This window comes from Paramormyrops kingsleyae, chromosome 3 (assembly GCF_048594095.1).
Source record: "Paramormyrops kingsleyae isolate MSU_618 chromosome 3, PKINGS_0.4, whole genome shotgun sequence".
Taxonomy (NCBI): Eukaryota; Metazoa; Chordata; class Actinopteri; order Osteoglossiformes; family Mormyridae; genus Paramormyrops; species Paramormyrops kingsleyae.
The window spans coordinates 38,611,272-38,635,268 of NC_132799.1; the positions used below are offsets into that span (position 1 = coordinate 38,611,272).

A 23,997-nucleotide genomic window follows, 5' to 3' on the forward strand; every position below is an offset into this window, starting at 1 on the left:
ACAACAGCAGGGGACGCTGATTACAGCCAAAACATGACCCAAGGGGATTTAACAAAGGCCTCCAGCGGCCTCATAGACATATACAACAATAGGCCTATAATCCCACAAAAGGTCGTAACAGGTCAGAAAATGGTTCTTGAAAAGTCCATAGGCCCAGTGCCAATAACAAAGTGATCACCCCCAAAAAATCTGATAAAAAGCAGGGGAGGGGCAGCAAGTGGCTCAGTAGTTTAGGGGACTATGTCTGTAATCGGAAGGTTTACAGTGTAATGCACTGTGATTTCACCATTAGGCCTCTGAGCACGACCATTGATCCCAAATTACTCCAGGGCCTGGCTGACCCTACTTTTTCAAAAATGTATGTCACTTTGGATAAAAGCAACTGTTGTATGTATGTAATGTGAAAACAGAACAGCACCTCATCAGCGTCAAACAATATACAGAAGTATTACTATCTTGCAGCAGGCTATGACATTCTCACTATAAGATTAATTTTGTACAACTTAATAGTGACACACAAAATTTACAGCTAATTACCATTTCACTGTGCTTCACCTACAGTACGTAAAGTACAAAAAGATGGATACACCTATCCACCTTTGCTAACTGCCATTCCAGGACAGGATCTCAGAGATCCTGGAGCCCATCCCAGGAAACACAGGGCACGAGGTGGGGGGGGTGACAGTTCATTGCGCGGCAAGCGCACGCTCACATTCACACACACTATAGGCAATTTAAAGGCACCAGTTCAACAAACCGTGGGAGGAAACGGGGGCACGGGAGGAAACCCGCAGAGACAAAGGGGAACATGCAAACCCCACACATTCACAGAGGAGAGAACTGAAACCACAGTCTGGGAGGTGGTGAGACTGCATTGCTGCCCACTGAGCCACCACACCACCACACCACCACGTTAAACTAACTCACACCGCAGCCCAATCAGATATCGAGTTTGCTGTCTGGATGGGCAGCATTACATTAGAATTAGTTCCACCATCCTATGTACTGTACTAAATAAACAGTGATTTGATTGGTCGGGGCAGCAGGGGCCACCTTTTCTATGCTTTTGGCTATGGGTTGACTAATGTTTAGTGCCTGTGAGGCCTTTGGTGGCAAGAAACCACAACAAAGGAAGAGGCCAACCTGAATGGGGGCCTCTGACCAGCTCTTCAGTAAAGTGGCACAGTGTCTTACTGTAAACTGAACCCAGGCCAGTCTAGCCAACACACTATCTGTCTGCATCAGCTTAAGTGAGAGAGCGTAAACGGTGAACACAATGCTCCCCGGTGACGCCCCATAAAGCCCCCTTGGGAAGAGGCAAGCCCCCGCTAGCCTTGGCTCGTGTCTGGAGGGTAACCCCCCCCCACCCTCGCTCGCTCGCAGCAAGCTGACGCCTCTTTGGGGTGGGGTGGGGTGGGGGGGCAGTCGTATTCAAAACAATACAAACAATACCCCATACATGAGCTGTATAGGAAAAGTAAACCACACATGACTGCAGATATTTACAATTGGGGAGGGGGGACTGTATTTGTTTGGGTTAAAACAATAAAGAACACAAACGGGGTCGTCTAATGTAAAGGAGCCCATATTTACTCCATGTTCTGATAAAAGAAGCCTTCTGGGCGGCGGCGGAGGGGAAGGGTCGAACTCCAGTCAGGTCCCGACCTGTCAGCCAGCGTGCTGCGATTCGCACATGCCCTGGGAGTGGAGAGACTCAACGAGCTCCCTACGCAGCCGCATGACAGACACGGGCCTGGGCCACCCGCTCACTCATCAAGGTGCCTGACTTCGAGGAAAACAGCTGGAGATCCCAGAATCCAGCTGTGAATATACCTTAATGACATGCCAGCCACTTTGAATGACCAGTAAACAAGCCTAATCTTAGAAACCAGCGAGCAAACAAACCAGCCGACGTGGAATATTAGTCACGGGTTTGTCAACCGCCCCATCTGTGTCATCGTCACCTGCTCCACAAACCCAGCCCACAAGTCCGGGCTCGCTGGCATTTCACCCCTGTCAAGAAGAAAAAACGCACATAACTGAATCAGTCAGAAGGCAAACTGCTGGCTAACTGTTCCAGAGGAACCTGCTTTGCGGCTCTGGCTCGGATCCTTCCGGATCCCTAACTGGCGCCTCTTCCCCACTGGCCGATCCCATCTTCATGGACTGTAATTAATTGTTGCTCAAAGCATGCGGTTAATTTTGCCCCCTCTTCCCTCTCCCTCTCTCTCTCTCCAGGCTGACAAAACAATAATTAGTGGAAATCTAAAGATAGAATTAAAACGAGTGAAAACACAAATGAGTAAGTTTAGGGAGGAGGTGGTTCTTAACATTGACAAGAGGGGGACAAGCCCATCTGCTTTCAGCCGATTGTGCTCTGCTGTTTGTTCATGGTTCAGGCCTCAAAATAACTTCTGAGCACACTGGGGAGCACGAGGGAGCTGTCTGATGTGATATCTGAATCTAATCGCGACCCACAGCCAGAAAACAAACAGGAACGTACTTCTGTGACAAGAATCGGTTGGTTATTCACAGCTCTAGCCAGAGTCACAGGGGTTGGCTGTCGATCCACAGGAATACTGCACTGTGAGGCCACACCAGGTGACCGCCTAGGATAGGTGCCAACTGTCACACGCCCGGCTGTCCGGTTACGGTCAGGCCAGGCCCAGTTCCCATCACTACCCGACAGATGGCCCCAGCAACAAAGATGCATCATGGTGCTGCGACAGAAACAACCTCTTCTGGGACAAACGGTGGCCATGCAGCATCAAAGTCGACCCACACTGCAGGCGTTGCCCGGGCGGTCCGACCCAATCAAGTCAAGCAGCCTTTCGAAACAGATACATGGGGACATGGTCAGTGGGTGGGGGTGGGGGGATTAGTAAAAATGACCAGCGAGATTTGACATCACCGTGACTGAAGCCAATGAGAGATGCTTAATTATGAGGGACGGGAGCCACGAAAGACAAGGACTGGAAACCTGTCTTAATTTTAGCTGTGTTTTTTCTGTGTTTCTCGTTGAAAACCAGCCAGCTTTAGGGTTATTTGTAAAGATTCATTCTCCCTGGTTTTATACAGCAGAAGGTTAACGTGCACAATTAACAGCATGTGTTTCAGTTAACACAGAGAGGAGAGGCTGGTACGTTCTTCTGCTCTGAACGTCATTAAACGTGACTCTCATGTCATTCAGTCATCTGGTCGGCTCTCCTCTGATATGTGATATTTCCTCATTGTGATAAACCACAGTATAAATGTGCATTATGTAAAGTGACGGCATTCGTCATTAGCCTCATTAGTTGGATGGAAAACCATCTACAAAGCATATGGCTATGGAAAACAGCCTCAGGATTACACTGGGGGGGGGGCACCCACTAGTAATCAAACTGCTATCCATTTGTCAAACATATTCTGGCATTTATTTTTATTTGACGTGTTAAAACATAGTTCTTCAATTAATTTTTATTGCTATAAAATAATTTTGTTATATTTCTAGAGGAAATATTGTATAGTTGAGCAGACAATAATATAAAATTAATTTCATTACAATAACAACATTGAGGCACCTGGAGCGTGGGGATTGGCTACAGCAGATGGCCACACCCTTTAAGGTAGCCAATCACCATTAGGAATCATAGTCATCTCCAAGCAGTCTGTACAGAGCAGGCCCCCCTCTCACACTGCCTCGCACTGCTGATGGTGGGTGCTGTTTGAATAAGCCCCTTTCCTTGGAAGGCAAGGAGGGCCCTTTAAGCAGCAAAACACAAGAGAGAATAGAAATCTGACGGAGGATCTCATGCTCTTCAGACATTCAGGTTCCCTACTTTTCGACACAACGCTCCCAAGTTGACTCATCAGTTGTCTGGAACCACATCAGCTTGCGTCTGCTCCCTGAGAGCTTAGCTGCCCCTCACGACAACAACTTCCTGTTATCCTCCTCACCACGCATCTCAATGTCCTTGCCACTCTGAATAAAGCATCACAACAATAGAGCCGCACACAGACGTCTAGTGCCGGGCCCTTTTCCCACAGCGCAAAATCCTGTACTGTCTCTGTGCATGTGACTGTTATTTATGAACACATTATAGCAATTTCTCAGGGGAACGGGCCATTCTGAAGGTAATCTGCTAACGGGCATCGACAGAGCCGGACAGCCACTGTGGGGAGCTCACACTTGGTGGGAGCAAACAGAAATCCTTTATTTTGACTTAAACTGCTGACCGGAACATATCAGCAAGCAGGCCGTTGTAGCTCAGCCAGGATGTGCATGAGACCGGACGTTTCACCGGGCTGGAATGTAGCATCCAAGGTTTGATATGGAGACAGTGCTGGTGCCATGGGAAAGCACCCTGGGGACCAACCCCCTCCCCAACCCCAAATGCTTGTGCCCCCTCAAAAATAATCGGCATAAATAATCACCCTAAGGAAGATTAGCCTTCCCCACTAGTCCTACAACTTTTATCGCTCCTCCCACCCCAACCAAGCGTCTAAGACTTACTGTCACTGGTCATTTCCTAGAACTATCACTGCTATTAGCCCAACAATGCTACAGGCCAATGATGTTAAGCAGCTACATTTCATCCAATGCCAATGACACATGATTTCATCTGTTGACGTTACATAAAAACACAATGCTGGTAATTCTCTTGCATAACGGGCCCACGTTCCCCCACAACTCATAACACAACAGCAGCGGGCTGTGGTGAAACACCATTGCGCAGCAGAGATCGAGACACTGCATGTAATACTGCGCATTCCGCAACGGAAATGTAACAGACAGACATGACACCATTACATCAGAAATGAAATCATGGAGGGGTGAGCTATTTTGAAAGGTAAAATGCCACAATCCTTTTTCCAGCTGCTTACTCAAGCCAGGGTTGAGGAGGGGGCCTGGAGCCTATCCCAGGCAGCACAAGACACAAGGTTGGGGTACACCGTGGGCGGGCGGGATGCCAGTCCATTGCAGGGCACACACACTATGGGCAATGTAGAGATGCCAGTTAGCCTCACAGTCTGTCTTTGTACTGTGGGAGTAAACATATGTACCTACAGAATTTTGGCAGAACATGCAAACTCTATACAAAAGGGATGAGACTCAAACCTCAACCTTGTGACAGTATTGCGGATTAAGCAACCATGGTACATAAATTTTACTTAAAGAAAGGCAAAATTTATTCACTTTCTAGTTTAACAAAAGGGAAAAAATGAACGTATGTAAGACTCTTTGTTGAAGTATAATAATGTGAATATAATGATACTAATAATAGCCAATGTTACCCTGGGTGAACAATACAGGAGAGACATAATGGGATTTCCACCATCAGTTAGTGCAATAACCTGAAATGTCCTTGCACAATGCTTTCATTTAGTTTGACGATCGGCAATTCTGGAAAAGGCCGTCCTGTGCTCAGAGAAATTGGCAAACCGCTGTGATGTCTGCCACCTTCCAGGGGTTGCTCTTGAGCGAGACACATGGAGATCGAAGTCGGGTAGATCCAGGCTGGGAACGCTAACGGCATGTCTGTGAGGCCATTGCTGTCTGCCCGAGCCTCGTGTGACGGTAAAGTGTGGAAGACAAACACAGAATTATGCCGGAAAATATAGAAGGATATTAGTGTAGCTACATTGTAGAACGTCACAATTTAATATTTATTTGCAGTACTGAATGGAACCAATATGGCCGATCCATTTATCCAGCTCCTATGGCGGCTAATCCGGAAAAAGATCACAGTGATCCTGGAACCTATCCCGGGAAGCTCATGGAATGGGGGACACCCTAGCCAGGGTGTCAGTCAATCGCAGGGTATACTGTAAGCCGGTTTACCCAGCCGCACTGCGAGAGCAGGCCCACGCAATCACAGGGAGAACATACGAACTCAACGCACACACACACAGCTACTCGCTGAGCCACCATGCTGCCCACACAGACTAATCTCTGTTCAAACTGCAGAAATGACTACAGTGACTACAGGCTACAGGCCAGATCTTGGCGTATGCCACAGACGTCAGCGAGAGGCAGGAATACAGATGGTAGGCACCCAGTCTCCTTTACCGCGGTAACATCTAAGCAGCCAAAGGCAAACCAGCTGGTCATGTAGGATATCCTTCATCCCCACACTGGACCGCACCTGATGAGACATCCGACTTCCTCCAGAGAGCCACACAGTGGGTTGACGGGCTCACGGGCTGTCTCAAGGGAAAGTTCCGGACTTGAGGCTGTGAGTGTGAGGCAGAGTCCAACCATCATGTAAAGCATTAAACAAGAATGTGCCTGTGACTGATCCTGGGCACCCATTCTAACCCTTTTGTTTTTTGCCCTTGTTCACATTTTCAGTTCTGAGAAGCCAGGGGACTAGCAGGTACTTCAGGGCTCTGCCCATTTCCTTTATATCTATCACCCGAAACTTACAACTGGAACAAAGAGAAGCATTTGAAGCCTAACTCCACACACACGCACCTACACCCTCAAGCTGGGGAAGAGGCTACATCTGTAAAAAAAAAAAAAAAGTTCAATTTAACTCACTAAAAAGAAGGTCAGGAACTTCCAGACCCATTTCAGCATTCATAACTTGGACATTTCGGTTCTGATGTAATGCCCTAATTAATTAATTAATTAATTAATTAATTTTTCATTTCCAACTGCGACCTGCTCTTTACAAAGAAATGTGTTGGCAAGAAAAACTGTTGCCAGCCGTTTACTGTGGAACCATTAGCATTTCTGCTAATAGAACTAAAGCACGTGCATAAGACTGGGGGGGAGGGGGTTTAGCCAAACCGCTACACCACACACAGGCCATAATAAGAGGGAACACACCTCACATCTGAAACATGTGAAGTGTATGAGGCCCATTCACCCAGAAAGGGCCAAAAAAAACAAGAAACCACAGTGTAGCAGACAGAATGTAACAAAGCAGGAAGGGGAGCATGCCTAATATCAGACACAAGTTAAATACATACAATACAAGAAACTGTTTAAATACCTTAGAGCTGGGATTAACTGTAACCCTGATGTATTACTGCTTGGCATTTAGTGCTCTGGTTTTAATAACAGAATGAATTTCAAATGTAATACTTTAAAATAGCCTAAAGTAACCTATACTAACCAGTTTTCTATCTAGTATCAGGATTCAAAGAACTGTATTACAGTACCCGATAAAATGTTATTGTTTCTTGCAACATTCATTTCCCTTATGTTAAGCTTTGTGAATTCATGGAACATTCTGTTTTTGAGATTTATAAATAAATCACAAATATGTGTCATTAAATTATTAAAATGCACTTTCTTGTCCTTTTATTGTTTTTTAAATGTACATATCACAGCAGACGACATGGCACGAACCTCGATCTGAAAGAATTTCCCAAAAAGTGATTGTAGTATACCATAGTAATATGGTTATTGAAGTCAGGGTAGGAGACAGTCTGATGCAGATGCTGACCAGCCCAGCCTCATAATTTTGCATATTTGTTTATTAAGGAGAGATTAGACACACAGACGAAAACAGAGAAACGTCGTTATCTGGGACAAAAAATGTTTTCAGCTGTGTAAAAAACTTTGTGTATCTTCTTATAATGAAAATGCTGTAAAATAATTTTAAAATCGGAAAACTGCACTATACCTAGAGCTGGGCGATATGGCAAAAAAAATTATCACGATATTTTTTCCTGTATTGACCGATATTGATAATTATCAATATTATAGTTTCACAATGCTGTTCCATGTAATAAACAAAATAATAATAAAAATAACCCTATTCTGGAATGAATAATGAATACATTGAAATAAACAATATTAGTAAACAAATACTTATTTTCCAACAAATTTTAATGTTTACATACAAAATTCCCTTAACATTATAAAAGGTTATTGAAACATAGCTCAAATGAACAAAACCATATAATAATGTAACAATGTGCAAAACTGTATAATATTGCAAATATGTTGAAGGGCAAACATAAAATAAAGCAGGACAGAACTGACTGCAACAAGTATCTTCCTCTAATCTTGGTCTCTTAAAAACTTTTTAAAATTCTGAGGTAGAAAAGTATCTAAACCAAACAAAAAACACGTATTCAAAAAAATGCCAAATCATGGTTAGCTTCTTTTGTCTGGCGCTGCAAAACGTCACCACGCGTCACCATGTCACATGGTACAAAATCCTTGCGAGAGCAAGACAACTTCAGACAGACCGTGCAGCACAAACTTGAACCGCCTCCGTCACGACACAACTTTGCCCTTATTGGCTGAAGATTTTAGTCACACGCAATTACTTTTGTATCCCAGGAAGTTCCAATGTGTTATCTATTATTTCTCCCGAAAAGCACGTAAAGCAGTGAGAACTGGTTTTCAATTCAATGTTTTGATCAATGTTAAGACACACATCACCAACCCCAAACCCTGCGTTCTGCAGAGTGGTTTGACCATTGGGCTCTTGAAGAAGGCCCTTCACTCCATTTGATTCAGAGACTGACTAACCATGCTTTCTTACTTGTGGCTTTGGCTAAAAGCAGCTGGTAAATTAGTGTTTTTCCCCCTGTAGCCTTTCTTTACTAAATGCCTATGTATTTGCTGAAAGGGTTCTGTTAATCTTGGCCATGCTCCTTGCAGTGTTCACTACATTTGTCATAATCCTGGGCCCAAAATCAGAGGAGTTTTCTGTAGAAGATCGACAGAATGGTTCAGACTGACGTCAGTAGGACAAAACAGAGCAAAGCTCACCGATTGCACATATTGATTTGCCCTTGAAAAAAGGACAAACTTGACAATGTATGCTTAGAATTTAACAGAATAGAATAGCAATTTATATATCTGTTAGTATATTTTGGTTTAACATCCAGCACAAGTTAAACTATATATATATATATGTGTGTGTGTGTGTGTATGTGTGTGTGTGTGTGTGTGTGTGTGTGTGTGTGTGTGTGTGTGTGTGTGTGTGTGAGTGCATTTTTTTCTGGTGAAATTTTCCCTTCATACCTTAATATGTTGTGTTTAAGTCAAAGCATACTATTTCAAAATTGGACCAAAATGCATCCATCCATCCCCAAGATGCTCATACTGGTCAGGGTGTAAGGGGCCCAAGGGCATATCTCAGGCAGCACAGGGGACAAAAGCAGGGTATACCCTGGCTGGGAAGCAACTGAAATACACATTTTAAAATATACTATTACTTTTTTTGACTCTACAAACAAAAGAAGTTCTCCTTTCAATGCCAAATATAAGCTTGCAGCAGCTAAAGAAACAGCAACACAGATTGACATATTTTTTATAATGATACAGTAGCATATGATTTCTCTCTATCTAGTAAACAGGATTTATTTGTTCTCTGAACTGATTACTGTTTCTGCTTGTTTCCAATGCTCTGAAAAGCTTGTCTAAATGTCAAGCACAAAACACACTTGACCGGACGTCAAAACTGTTATGAACAAACTCCAGCTGAAGTGGTACATTTCATATCCAGGAGGTTACATTTTAAAAAAATAAAGATTTTGCCAAGCCAAATGAAAATATTGCGCAGATAATTAAATTTGCCATTATCTCCTTGCTATGAAGTTTTTTGTTCTGTCTCATCCAATAAAAGTGGGCTACATGTTATTAGTACCAGATATCAACAAGCATATATTTACAAAAGCCTGTATCCGTCCAGAATATGTATATTTTGGTGGATATGATCTTAAAGCTGAAGGATCAGTGTTATGGAAAATACTAAACTGAACACTCTGGTGTGACCAATAACAAGAGTTATTGTATGCGATTTGTTAATTACTGTATGTTGTTCCACAAAAGGGCAGCACAGTGGTGCAATGGTTGCCTCACACTCCTGGGATCAGGGTTTGAGTCTTCACCATGGCTACATGTTCTTCCCGTGTTATCATGGAGTTTCCTCTAGGTACTCCAGTCCCGCCCCCCCAGGGGTCCAGAGCCTATCCCAGGGGCTACGGGCGCAAGGCAGGTAATAACCCAGGATGGGGCGCCAACCCATCGCATGGCACACTCACACACCATTCATTCACACACGCATACCTACAGGCAATTTGGTAAGGCCAATTAACCTCAGCATATTTTTGGACTGTGTGGGGGGGTGGAATCGGAGTATCCAGAGGAAACCCCACAATGACAGAGGGAAAAAATGCAAACTCTACACACATGGAGTCATGGTGGAAACTCAAGCCCAGGTCCCAGAGGCATGAAGCAACAGTGCTAACCAGTGCACCACCAAGCCACCCCATCCAAAAACATGCTAAGGTGAACTGGAGTTACCAGACTGCCTGTAGGGGTGTATGTGTGTGTCTGGTCATGGTCACAAGGTGGCCCAGAGTGAATAGTCCAAAAGGCAGGGAAGACCCCAGGGTGGGGCACCAAGCCATCACAGGGCACACTCACACACCATGCACTCACACACTTACAGTTATGGGCAATTTGGTAACTCCAGTTATCCTCAGCATGTTTTTGGACTGTGGGGGGAAACCCAAGGACAACACTGGGAGAAAATACAAACTCCACACACAGAACCATGGCAAAGACTTGAACCCAGGTGCCAGAGATATGAGACGATAGCGCTAACTACCCTATCACCGTGCCACCCGACCCAAATATAAGAAGGGTAATAGTCTCCTACCAGTGTGTCCTAGCTAATCGTTAAACTAAAAAAATTCTCACACTCCTCCTTTCCTTGTCCAGTGCCTAGCAAGTTCAGTAAATCTATTCTCATCTGCTGAGGTACCACAAACCTGCCTGCTCCTGTGATGAGACCATGTGGCCACCATGGGTCAAAGTTCAAGTTCCAAGTACTACTGTCAGCCCCCCCCCGGCCCACCATGAATACCGCCCCCCCCCCCACCTCCCCAGCAAAACTGACCAGCTAGTGAACCCAAATCCTGACCTTCCTATTAATCTCAACTCCTGTTTTTAATCTGTCTCAACCTCTAGTTCCGCCATGCACGCACAAGTAGGCACCCAGCGTGCATTTTAATGAGATTTAATGAATAGCAATACTCAGGACGATTAGAAACATTCCCAGCTCATTGTCACAGAGTCCTTCATTTATCAAATTTAGCTATTATTTTACAGGACAATATTATTTTACTTTTAGCCCCAGTGGCCAAGTGATTAATGCATGCAGACACACACAGAGTCATTGGAGGCATTCTCTCATGTGTGTATGTGCTTAACCACACAGCTCTTAACGTACTGGCAAGGTAAGGTATAGATGTGACATGACAGTGTTCCAGAGAGTGACTGGGTGTTGTGGTACACACCCAGTGCTTTCAGAAACAGACGAACTGGCGAACGTGGAATTGTTCATTTAGAAAATCAGTGAATCGCCTTGCATAGGAAAAGGGGTATGTAAAGTCACAGAAACATAGCTGTCTCCATTAATTGGCTACAGGGATGTATTTGAACTTTGACCATGTTGAGACATTCCTTGCAGGGAAAACCAGTGCAAACAGCTTCTTTTAATAATAATAAAAAATGTTCACTGCCTTAACAATCCTACACACGGCTCTTTACTGGCCTAGAAATAGATACAATTTTGGACCAAAACTGCTGGATGAATTACTGTCTTTCTCCAGCACTGTCGCCTCACATTTCCAGGACCAGGGACGGTCAGATCAACCCCCGCTCTGGGTGTGTGTGGAGTTCGCATGTTCTCACCATCTCGCTCCAGTTTCCTCCCACAGCCCAAAGACATGCAGTTAGGCTAACTGGCATCACTAAATCACCCATAGTGTGTAGAATTATGTATAGTTGTGTTCAGCTATGCACTAGCATCCCATCCAGGGTGTTCTCCTGGGTTGTGCCCTATGGTTCCTGTAATAAGCTCCAGGCTGTTGGAAGATGAATTGTCACTAAATATGCCCAAATAAAATCAAAACCTCTGACACGTCCATGCCAGTGCAGTTAGCAAGGAGAGAGCCAATGAAAAAGGCATTGGGTACAAACATAGCCGCACCCACAAAGACTTCAATACATCCAAAACAAGTTGACCGCGCAGTGCTCTGGAAGACTCCTCTCATGTGGGTAGTCCATGGTAAAAGCACAGGATTCTCAATACACTTTAAAAGGGTGCGACTGCAGCGTAATTAGCGCCCATGTCCCACACATGGTAAGGTTTAATAATTAGAGTTGCATCCCGCTAAATCCCACATGCTCCCTCCTAGGGACGCGCTGTTTACTTTCATCTGGGTTTTTAGCTCAGATGCAAAAAGGACAAGGCTGCCCCAACATAGTGCTCCTCTTCCTTTCCTGATACGATGCCATGCATACGATGTCAAGGCTAAACCTGCCGTTGCGTGGGAATGCTGAGGCAAGGATCCCGATCTTTACCAAGGTCTCCAAGAAAATACACCCACACGCCCTCAATTTCTTATGGTTAAAAAAGGTTTATTTCATTACTAACTATTTCATTCTTCTTAAAGCCACACAGTGTTTACACATTCATAAAGATAAAATTAATGTAAAGAAAGAAACGTCCTGTTTTTTCCTCTCTGAAGGCTCTCTTAAGATTTGAAGCGGCAAGGTACTGGGAATAAATTCTGGATGCCTACCTACTACCCATATCCAATTATCATTCCATTTTCCAGTACAGTCCTTGAACTGTCCTTCCTATTATCCAGTACAGGGTTGCACTATGGCTAGAGCTCTACACAAGAAGCCACAGGGCACGAGGCAGGGGATGCCCATGATGGGATCCCAGCCCATCGTAGAGCATACCATCCTCGTCCTCTGCTTTACTGTATCTGTAGTGTAGATTCCTAGCATGGGCCACTGGGTTTCCACTAAGATCTCATCCAAGTAAGACACCTGAGGATCCGTCACATCACTCTTTAAAAGCCGGCAACACTCTGGGCATTCCTCATTTGCGCAGCATGGAAGAGAAAAATAAAACAAAAACCCAAATCGTGGTAAATCGGTGTTACATATTCTGTCCCTAAAGATTACTTTTAAACGTGTTTAACAAATCGCACCAAAGCCGACAGAAAATAATAACACTGATAATAATAATTGAAGACACAGGTGAATCAATTAAAGCTGAAGGAGCTTGGACGCTGTGTATCTTATTGGGATCCAGACAACGATCACCCGCACCCACCTACCAAAAACCCTGGGGTGCACCAATAATAGGCTAACAATAAATGCGTGACAAAATCACTTTATCGTGTCGATCTGAATTGAGTTTATAATTACAGTTGCGTTTATCACCAGGCGTTAACAAACAACTCTCCAGGTATGTTTGTCTTTACACTGATTGCCGTATAAGGCACTCCGATGGGGAGGGGGGACAAATTCAAATTCGATGCCCAAAATCTACTCATGGGTTGTACTGTGGATCAAGGGCGAAGTGGCAACACTCTAGAAATCAGCACATTTTGATTAACAGATTAAGCATGCAGGGAGGAACGTTTGCCTATGATTGCAGGGTGATACAGACAATATTGCGGATCGCCTTGTGCTGTGACTTCATTTTTTTGCCTCATTAATTTAGTGTCCCGTTTCAATCCGGTTATTCTTTACAGAATAATGGGGAAATAGATAGAAAACACCATGAATACATCTATAATACTCTCACCACATAAAAAAAATCATGTTTGCTTTAAAATCAAATTATAAATCTGTTGCACCATTCAAATGACTGCAGCAGCTGGAGTCTGGAAATTGGTAATAAAAACCAGTGGGGGAAAAAATGCCAATAGATTAGCAGGGTGGGCAATGACCTTGAAACATTTTCAGTTTGAAACATTAAGCAAGGTATCAGTGATTAAGTTTCCTGATAGGCGTAGCTGAGATTTAATTAGGACAAAAATGGTTTAAGGAACACAGGTAACATAAACTAAATAGGCCTGCAGAAATGTTAATGTTAACGCCTATCCTGTTCTCTAATAAAAATGAACAGTTTCCTTAGCAGATTCAGAAAACGTGGTCGACAAAGGGATCAGTTTAAAACCATAAAATGATAACAAAATGTATAATTGAGCGTGGAATCATTAATGTAGGTAAGAATTGATGATCCCATGCATCTGAGTGGGTTATTGTGCTTTTTATCGTTTGCCTCCCGGGAAACAGGAGTCGCACTGCTGTTTGGGCGCAGCACTGCTCACTGCCAAATCCTGACAGATGACACGGATTTGCTTTCATCATCAAAACATGAGAATGAGGCTGCTTTCGGGTAAAATCCGCACACCCGAACAACAGATCACTGATGAAGAAAGAACATGAGGATTTCACGGATTTGTCAAAAAGGCCATCAGTCCGTTCCCATAATTATAGTAACACATGAGGAGGTGCCTTGGCCTGACCGGGCCTAAGTGGCTTATAAGCATAGTTCAATGCAGATTCAATGTTACACCCTCTATTGCTGGACGATATTTTACATGTGAATTTATAGAAACATGGAAAATGTCACAGAAGTGTGGCCGAGACTTATTCCAGACACTGGTGCTGCGATTTGGCAGCACAGATGTGCAGTCTCCCTAACACAACATGCAAAAAAAGATTCAGTATTATGAAACAGGCAAGATGTCCCTAATTGTGCCAGTTTTTAACAATTGAAATTTACATATCTGTGGGACTTGCTGAAATTAGCATGACAAAATGGTGCGACATATGTAAAAAGCCCCAGTAGTTAACTTGGCATCACCCCCCCTCCAAAAAATGACCTTTGCATTTAAATTATTAAGTCGTGTCACCGCCCCCCCTCCCCCCTCCAATATCAGACTCTGTCCTACAACCTTGGAAACAGTCATTTAAATTGCAATATTTAAATGGAGAAGCTCTTTTATGATTTCTGGATGAATATCTTGAAGCATACTCAAGAGTGATGAAAAATATAAGGAGAGGGAGCAAACTGCACTACAATCCTTTGTTACTTAAATTATACAGGATATAAAAAAATGTTTTATTACACTAAAAACAAACAGCTCGCTCCTAATTTACTCAACCTTGTTTCAGTTTTCCTTGGTAATCATAGTATGTTGCCCAATCTAAGAATGCCAGTCATGTAAATATAATTGCAAATTTAACAATGAAATATTCTTGATTTATTCATAGCCCAGATGGATCATTTTATAACATTTTTCCATTCATAGTTCTTTAAATATAGTTTTGAATTGAATATGAATGAATGAATGAATGATCGAATGAATGAATGAATGAATGGAGAATTTTATTAATTGTGCCCTTGAAGGCCTCCAGTGGTATTTAAGTTTAATTAATCATGCTCTAATGAGACTCCACATCTCAGAAAACAATATCACTTTATATGAATTAATTAACAACTGAAGCCTGTAAAAGAACTATAACGGCAGGGGAGCATTTCTGGGACAGTGGAGAGACAGATGACATTCTCCCATTAACTGCACACTAAAACACACACTCAGGGCACTGCCTGGGGGGCACTGTGGTTAGCCGGATCATCACAATGTGGAAGCACTTATGGGCCACCTCACCAAAAATGAATACAAACATTGTCCCAAGAAAAAAACGCCAATGCTGGAGCCGGGCGGCAGCGACATTGCCGGCATGTTATCTGATAGCTGTGCCAAGGCCAGGAAAGAGTGGGGGAGGAGGGTTCTCCCTTTAGCTTTGTCGCTTCCTTCCCTGGTCACTGTGCTCCTGTCCATTGTCACAGCGCAAGCCTGAACTGGGCCACCACTATTCTCTGAAACACCCCCATTTTGGAGTTCGTGGAAGGTAACATCTCCACCCTTCCCCGTAGTTATCAAGTCAGGGCAAGCTATGGCCATGACAGTCTGAGGCGATGTGATCAACAGCTGGCACAAGACTCCATTACCCTGTTTTCTGAAACCTGAAGTGATACCTCATTGATGTGTGGCTGGAGGGGGGTTCTGCCACTGTGCCAAATATGGAAACCGGGCCGCAAGAATGAGGAATCATGGCAAGCCAATCGGCAGCGTGTCACTAATAAACTATAAAGTCAGCTGTCGGTCACATGCCATGCAATCCAAATGCCTTAAATCAGCCAATGGTCCATCTGTTTCACACAAACAGCCATCACTAATAGAACATACAGTGATTATCTGACAGTATATTGGGGAACTGTCTCTAGTGATCAATAAGGTGAATTTTAGTGCCTTAAGAGCATCAGTAGTTAGTCAAATTACTGGTTATTTACTACATTAATGACCTGGGAGTTGTTCCTTTCTTGACCCTGTCACCCTGCTATTTAATGTGTGAGGTTAGGGCCTGTGCACCCCGCCCTTCAATGAGTCTAAAAGGGCTGGGGTCACATATTTCACCACAGTCCAGCAGCAATGAAGAGTCAACAGTCAGTCCACGGTCTAGTCAATTTCATCTGTTTACATTATATTAACAAAAGAAAGTACATAATTTACATATATCTCCCGTAATATTCATTAAAAAAAACAGAAAAGCAAAGAGCCATTGTATTACTTTCACATTTTGTGATAAATCTAAGATGCTAAATCATTACGCTAAAAGACTGACATGCTGACATTATTTTTATATTTAAGTACAGAGGAGCAATAACAACATTTTGAAGTGAATGTGAAACAGATGGAGAATAGACAGAATATGTGAGCAAGGTTAAGCTAAGAAGTTGTGAGTAACATTTCACACGCTCAGCGTGATAATTCGTCCCCGCAATTTCTTTTAAGGGGTTTTCATCCTGCGCAATCACACCCACACAGTCAGTGTTACGACATCACAATAAACTGTGATCTACACTGGGATTTGGAATTTTCACAATTACAAAAACAAAGTACTTAATAACCCGTAGCTGCCAAACGCTTAAGTTATTCTTAGGTTTTTATTTTGGCTCATACTACTGCCGTGATTGCTGTCATCTCATGGGCTTTTTACAAGTTCAGCATTGCCTCTAAACGCCCACTGGGAAGGTCCGATCTTCTGTAAGTCTGCAGTTTGGGATGTCAATAGTTAAATCATGCAGAGTCTTTACTTCACCAGTCAAGTTTTCCCTAGTATTTCGTCATAAAATTATTTGTTTGGGGGTTTCCGAGGGTCAGACTTCCTTCTAAACATTTCCAGAAAAATCAACCCATACTATATTTCTTCACTGCAGTTTTTATGTTAATCCTTGCTGCATATAAAAACATACATTATATGCGACTTGTTACTAACGGCTACTGAGATTTCCTTGCAAAGCGTTTCACCAATCAATTATGCAAAATCAATTGGGAGAAAATACGAGGGCAAATTTATCACGCATATAATTTGATAATCTTGTGTTTTTTCTACTTTTTAATATCAGTTACAAATATTCAAACCAATGATAAAATAACAAAAATACAAGCCGCGTTCCCTGTCAAATTACTGCAACCCCCCAAACCTTCTCACTGAGTATATCGGTACGTTAAAATATACTGCGTTTAAACTATAGCCTGGTATATGTTGTGTCTGCGGAACGTATTATTGGTATTTGAACAAGGAAGAAAAAAACACTGTTGAGGCCATGGATGAGCGCCTGATTGAATAATATAATCGAAGCGATCTCAGGGGGATCCTGTGATACAACCCATAGTAGAGAATGTGCTTGAATCTTCAACGAACTGATAAAATAAAACAGAAGGAATAAAATGGATCGCTAGAGACAACAACAGAAGGGACAAAATAATTAAGATTTAATTTTGTCAACTTACCGCTGGCATTCTTGCCACAGATGAGGTGCTGATAGGGCTGCAGCATCCCCCAAAGCTCAGAGTCGTTGTTGATCGCCTGCTCCAAGGACTCCACAGTTAACTTCGGGATCCCGTTGTCTTTCTCTACCGCGGCGCTGTGCAAGACCCGGCGGAACACCTCACGGAAGAGGCTCTCCATGCATGCAGAGAGGTAAATGGCTGCATACTCGTGGATCCTCACCGCCACCCGGCTGTCAACCATCCACCTGAAGAACTTCCCCACCGAGAAGATGAGACCACATCGTGCCGACTTGCCGCGGCTGTAGCGGTCCCCTGTGCTCATGTTGTACAGCGACAGGGCGCTGAGTGCCGCCGTGATGCAGTTGACGGAGATGGTCCAGGACAGAACCACCTTAATGGAGCTCTGGATCTCATATTTCGTGCATCTTGCGTAGCGCAAGCTCAGGCGCTGCGCTTCCCGGGCGATCCTAACCAGCGCTCGGCTGACCAGCGCGGAGAGCTTGGCCAGGACCTCCTTAGAAATATTCCCCACGCGTAACTCTTCATCCTTCTTGATCGCGTTCTCCATCTCCCCGAGACTCCAGGGTACATCTTCAAGCTCGGGTAGCTTAGCGCACTGGCCGGAGCACTCCAGGATCTCGGTGTCTTCTGCCAGGACGGTGTTGACTGTGTCCAAGCTGTTGTGTCGACTGTGCATGGAGTCAGTTAAATGCCAGCAATTCCCTCCATGTGCGTAGGGAAGATGCGTCTCTGAGCAGCACAATGACAAGCTGGACGACCTGAAGGAGTCTGCAGCACCACCATAACCCGAATCAAGCGTTAAATCCTCCAGGGTCCTCACTACTGTCTTACCCCTTCTTGCCATAGCTGCACCTCATACTGTATGAGTGCTTGGAAATAAATGCAACAAACCGTTCCTTTCTCACACACCAGCGCTTCCTTCCCAGCTTCCCCTGCCAAGGCAGAGATATTTTTTAATCGCAAAAGGTATATTCCGAACTCCACTGCCGATGAAAACAGATGCAATATAACACTTTCGTTATTATTCTTGCATATCTTCTCGTTTCTTTTCTAAAAAAAAAATCAGTCTGTTACGTCTCTTAACTTAACGCGGTGAACCTCCGGAGCGCACTGCAAAAACTAGACTGCATCATACGCTGCAGAGCAATTTGCAGGAGGAGGCGGGGATATGCAAATCAAGCATGTTGTGTAACCAATAAGCCGTAGCGACAGCTCTTGAATGACACACCGAAACCGTCAACTGGGGAATTTCAATTTATCTTCCGCTTGCCTATAAAGGCTCTGTTAATGTGCAAATGTCACTATACCAAAATGGTGAGGGAAAAGCGTAACTTCTCGTGTGCTGTGAGTTAAGATATGGGGATCACCGGACTATTTTAAATATCAAACATCATGCCGGACACAAGGACTAAAATGAAGATCACATCCAAGAAATATAATACAGTCCCTCTCAACACATATGAAAGAATAAAACGATATAAACGTAAATAAAAACGAAAGTCGGAGCAGGAAGAAATGTATGAAATTTGACGAGCTAGGCAGAACGACAGTCTATGACTTCCTAGTCATACACTGCATTTTTAAAATCATACTGCTTGCAATGTTACTCTCAAAGTAAACCAAAAACAAGATTAAAAAGTAAAAAATGCATATGTAAGTGTATAAGAATAGAATGCTGCAAGAACTAAATAGCAAAAAAGCTGTACAGTGAATATTGCAATCATTTGCCAGTTTGCTCTTATTAGTCCCCTTGGATAGCTGTGTTAATATATATGCATCAGCACCTTAAACCACATACATTCAGTTTATTTACGGATTATTTTAGTATTGCTGTCAGCTTTAATACCATAGACACATGATGGTTTTAACTGCAGTGACAAAAAAAATCCATCACGCTGATTTACAATCCCTGTTCTTTCTGGCTATCGTGCTAATGTTCTGACAAATCGTTTACTTTGAATCGCATTTCCTTATTATAAAGTCTCAATATTCACATTTTACAGCAAAGCAGGGACTTGTGAAACAGAGAGAGCACCAGTGTTTATAAATAAAGCCTCGGCTGCCAGATTGTAGAGAGCAGATACCAAAGACGTTTTTTCTCATTCGCCAATTTTTTTCAAGTTTTAAAGCCACAGGCTTCAATATTCGCGAAAATCTGCAACTGTCTTTAAAATGCAATAGATGTACAAAAGAAAACACACGTGAGAGCTCCTTCTAGCTGTAACAGCACCCGAGTTCATCAATAATGGACTGCATGCATAATGCATCACTTTAGACCTAAGACAGGGTGTTCACAGAAACTCTAAAACGTTTCATTTCCATCAAGGTCAGCCCTCAGTTCAGATGCGCTGTAAATCCAAACGGGCTGGAGTCTCCTGGGCAACTGCTGTTTTGTAGAATAAAGCGTGTGTGCAGCAGTACCGCCGTAAAAATCATAGTCACTGGCAGATTAATTAACCATGTTAAATATTAATGGATGCAGGAATACGTCTGTCTCGCAATTATAATAGCAGATTTAATGTAGAAACATAGGAGATAATATCATTAAAATGGCAATTCTTTGTTCTGGCATTGTATGGAGGGTGGCTCAGTAGGTAGCACGCTGTTGCTTCACAGCTCTAATGGTGGGGTTTGATTCTCATCCCTGCTCCACAGATTGTGTGGGATTCCTCCAGTTGCTTCTGAGCCGTCCCCTCCCTCCTTCAAATTGTGTGTTTGGGTATATTTGCCCTGTGATGGGTTTGCAGTCCAACTGGGGTGTTCTCCTGCCTGGAATAGACCCAAGATACTCCAGTGACCACGACCATGAAAAACAGTTGGAAGATGGATGAAGAGTATGCCTGAGTATATGAGATCTCTCAAATTGTTACATCAATACATGGAATTACACTTGGTTACTTTACATCCGGTATAAGTAACAAAAATAGTCTGGTATGCTTGATTACTCAAAGTTCTCTCAAAAGTAATTTGCACCTTTCACTTCTTAAAGAGAAAAATGTCAGCTTCCACGCCTGGTCACAATGTCTGCACCTGCAAACAGGGATGTCTCTCTGAAAGGTCACTGTTATTCTCTCGGGCAGCTGACACTTAGAGTCTTACTGTTTCTGAAGACTTACAAGGAATACAAGGAAGCAGTTTGGTGAGACTGAAGGAAATCACTTTGCTATATACCGTCAGACAATGGAATTTGCTTTATTAGTGCCTTAACGTGTAAAATGTGGTAGCAAGTATCACACATTTCTATATTTAAACAGCCTGTATTTTTGTCTTGCAAAAGGTCTGCCTGAGGGCAGCTGCCATCAAGAGAGTCCCCCTCCAAAGTAGAAGAACATATCACATGGGTAATAATAAGACTAAAAAGGAGTAAAAAGATTTGTGCCATAAGCGGACATGGGCATATGAAATGCAGATGATGTTCTGGGTTCTGTGTACAAGGATATATGAAATGCAGATTAAGTTTTGGGTTCTGTGTACATGGGTATATAAAATGCAGATGAGGTTCTGGTTTCTGTGCGGAAGGATACATAAAATGCAGAAGAAACTCTGGTTTCTGTGTACATGGATATATGAAATGCAGGCAAAGTTCTGGGTTCTGCGTACATGAGCATATGAAATACAGATGGGTTCCACGTACATGGGAATATGACATGCAGATGACATTTTACATACATGAGGATATAAAATGTGGATGAGATTGTGGGTTTTGCCTTACATTGGGATGTAAAATGTGGATGGGATTCTGGGTTCTGTCGAAATAGAAATATGAAATGTGGATAAAAGTGTAGTTTCTGCTTATATAGATGTGTGAAATGCGTAGATGAGTTTTGCATACATGGGTGTTTGAAATGCAAATGATGTTTTGGGTTCTGCCTGCATGGACATATGAAATAGAGATGAGGTTCTGCGTACATTGGAATATGAAATATAGATGGGGTTCTGGGTTCTCTGTACATTGGCATATGAAATGCAAACAAGGTTCTGGGTTCTGAGTACCTGGCTATATGAAATGCAGACCAGGTTCAGGGTTTTTCATACTAACAGTATAATCTGTGTAAATGGTGTATTTTACGTACAGGTACAGGTTTTTCCACTAAATTTTAGAATCTAGGCAAAGTTACGAACATAAGAAATTTACAAATGAAAGGAGGCCATTCGGCCCATCAAGCTCATTCTGGGAGAACTTATCTAATAGCTCAGAGTTGTTAAAATCTTATCTAGCTCTGATTTAAAGGAACCCAGGGTTTTAGCTTGTGCTACACTAGCAGGAAGACTATTCCATACTCTAACTACACGCTGTGTAAAGAAGTGCTTCTTCAAATTCATTTTAAAATGTTCTCCCGCAAATTTCCACTTATGGCCACGAGTTCTAGTATTTAAACTAATATTGAAATAGCCATTTGGTTGAACAGCATCCAGACCTGTTAGAATCTTATATACCTGGATCATGTCCCCCCTTAGTCTCCTTTGCTTGAGGCTAAACAGATTCAGCTCAGCTAACCTCTCCTCATAAGACATTCCTCTAAGACCAGGAATCATTCTCGTAGCCCTACGTTGCACCCTTTCCAAGGTATGGTGACCAAACTTGCACACAATATTCTAGGTCTTACCAAGGAATTATATAATCATAGCATCACCTCCCTTAACTTAAACTCCACACACCTAGAGATGTAACCCAACATCCTATTGGCCTTTTTTATTGTTTCCCCACAATGGCGAGAGTGGGACATGGAAGCATCAACATACACACCGAGGTCTTTCTCATAATCAGCTCCCTTTATTGGATGGGTTGCTGCTTAATGTCCCAGATGTAACCCTGATGATGCTCCTCTGAACAGGTACCTGAGCTTCTTGTACACCCTGTGAATTATTTTGAGTAAAAGTGTAAATTAAGCAATTTAAATAATCTAACAAAAACAGTGACTTGCTAGCAGACATATTGTACATCCCTCTAGGGAAATTGACCATAAGATAAATCATTTTGTTCAATAAAGAGTTTTCCATTATTTCCAAAAACATTCATAAAACTCTTACAGGGAGAATAACAGGCCTGTCGAATCATTTCTGGCACATTGCCATGCCAGTAGCCTGCAGTTCTTCTCTGAACATATTCTGTTGGGCCTGGAGAGGTCCAATCCAGTTTCTGTTATACATCAGTGTTAATGACATGCTTCTGGGGGGTGCACTCACCCTCCTAACTGATGGTAATTAAGAAAGGCACTTAAATAAAGGTGACGGAGATTATTGGTTCAGTAGAACTCCAGCGGGAAAGGTTAAGGTACATATATAGTAGTTCTGTATTTCACTTTTTAATCCACAACCATTTGCAATTTTTATCCATTTATCCAGCTGGGCATTTTACTGTGGTATTTCAGGGTAAGTATTTTTCTCAAGGTAACTTTACGTCTCGGAGGGTTAGATAGCCCTGGTGCAGCATTTTATCTATGAGTCAGAGAATCATTGGGATAACTTTAAAATGGTGGGATTCATCTGCGATGGATGGTAGGGGGATAAAAACTGACAAGATGCTGAGACTCTTCCACACAGACTGGGTCCTGGAGATTTCATTAGTGATATCGCCAATTAACTGGCGAAGGTGCTTGTGCAGAAAGAGGTCACTCAAGGTGGCATATGGACCTGCACATGACAGCTAGTTTAGCAAGAGTCTTCCAGAAACCCCCAGAACTTTGTACAATGCTAATCCTAGCTAAACTCCACCACCCCCCCCCCCATTGTAGGCTTCAGAGGTATTATGGTAATATGCTATTGTTCAGCAAAATTTATCATGGGGGATTCCCTCCCCATTTCAAGATACTAGAGTACCATTGCTATGGAAAATATGGTCAAATCACCATATACCGTGGAAAACCTGGACAGTATAGTGCTATAAAAAATTGATGTGGTCCAGTATCTTACATCACAGTATGTTTAAATGTGCTGTTTCTAAATGATAGAGCCAACCTATCTTTAGCTTTTAGTTATATCACCATTATTTCTGAGCTCTGTTTAGCAGGTCCTCAATCCACTTACTGGTAATAAATCACGACCTGTTATCTCCGCGTTTCTTGAAGTGCCTTACGTCCAAGTGTCTATAGGGTGAGCAATCTACTGCTTCTTTCTAGGCTCCTTTTTAAATAAGAATTCCTCCAGGATGACCTCAGTGGATAGATAAAAACTACATTAAATGGAGAGTAAAACGTGATCTCAGTATATGCACGCAGCCTTTACTTGAAGATGAAACTGAAGAGATGACAAAGCACTTTCTTTAAACAAAGGACCTGGTTCTTTGAAGAAAATCCCTCTCTTCGAAGTCAAAGCTCTGATCTGCACAGAAAGTGAACTATACTT

The 23,997-nt window shown here is 42.9% G+C and overlaps 1 protein-coding gene across 2 annotated transcripts in view; it reads right to left on the minus strand.

The window, feature by feature from the left end:
- Nucleotides 1–18,776, minus strand: part of LOC111836488 (ankyrin repeat and BTB/POZ domain-containing protein 3-A) — a 137,875-nt gene extending 119,099 nt beyond the window's left edge. For both annotated transcript variants that reach the window (XM_023797806.2, XM_023797804.2), the window contains exon 1: nt 17,632–18,776. In XM_023797806.2, the coding sequence (XP_023653574.2) occupies nt 17,632–18,496 (865 nt within the window). In that variant the 5' untranslated portion in view covers nt 18,497–18,776. The remainder of the gene's footprint in view (nt 1–17,631) is intronic.
- Nucleotides 18,777–23,997: the final 5,221 nt, after the last annotated feature.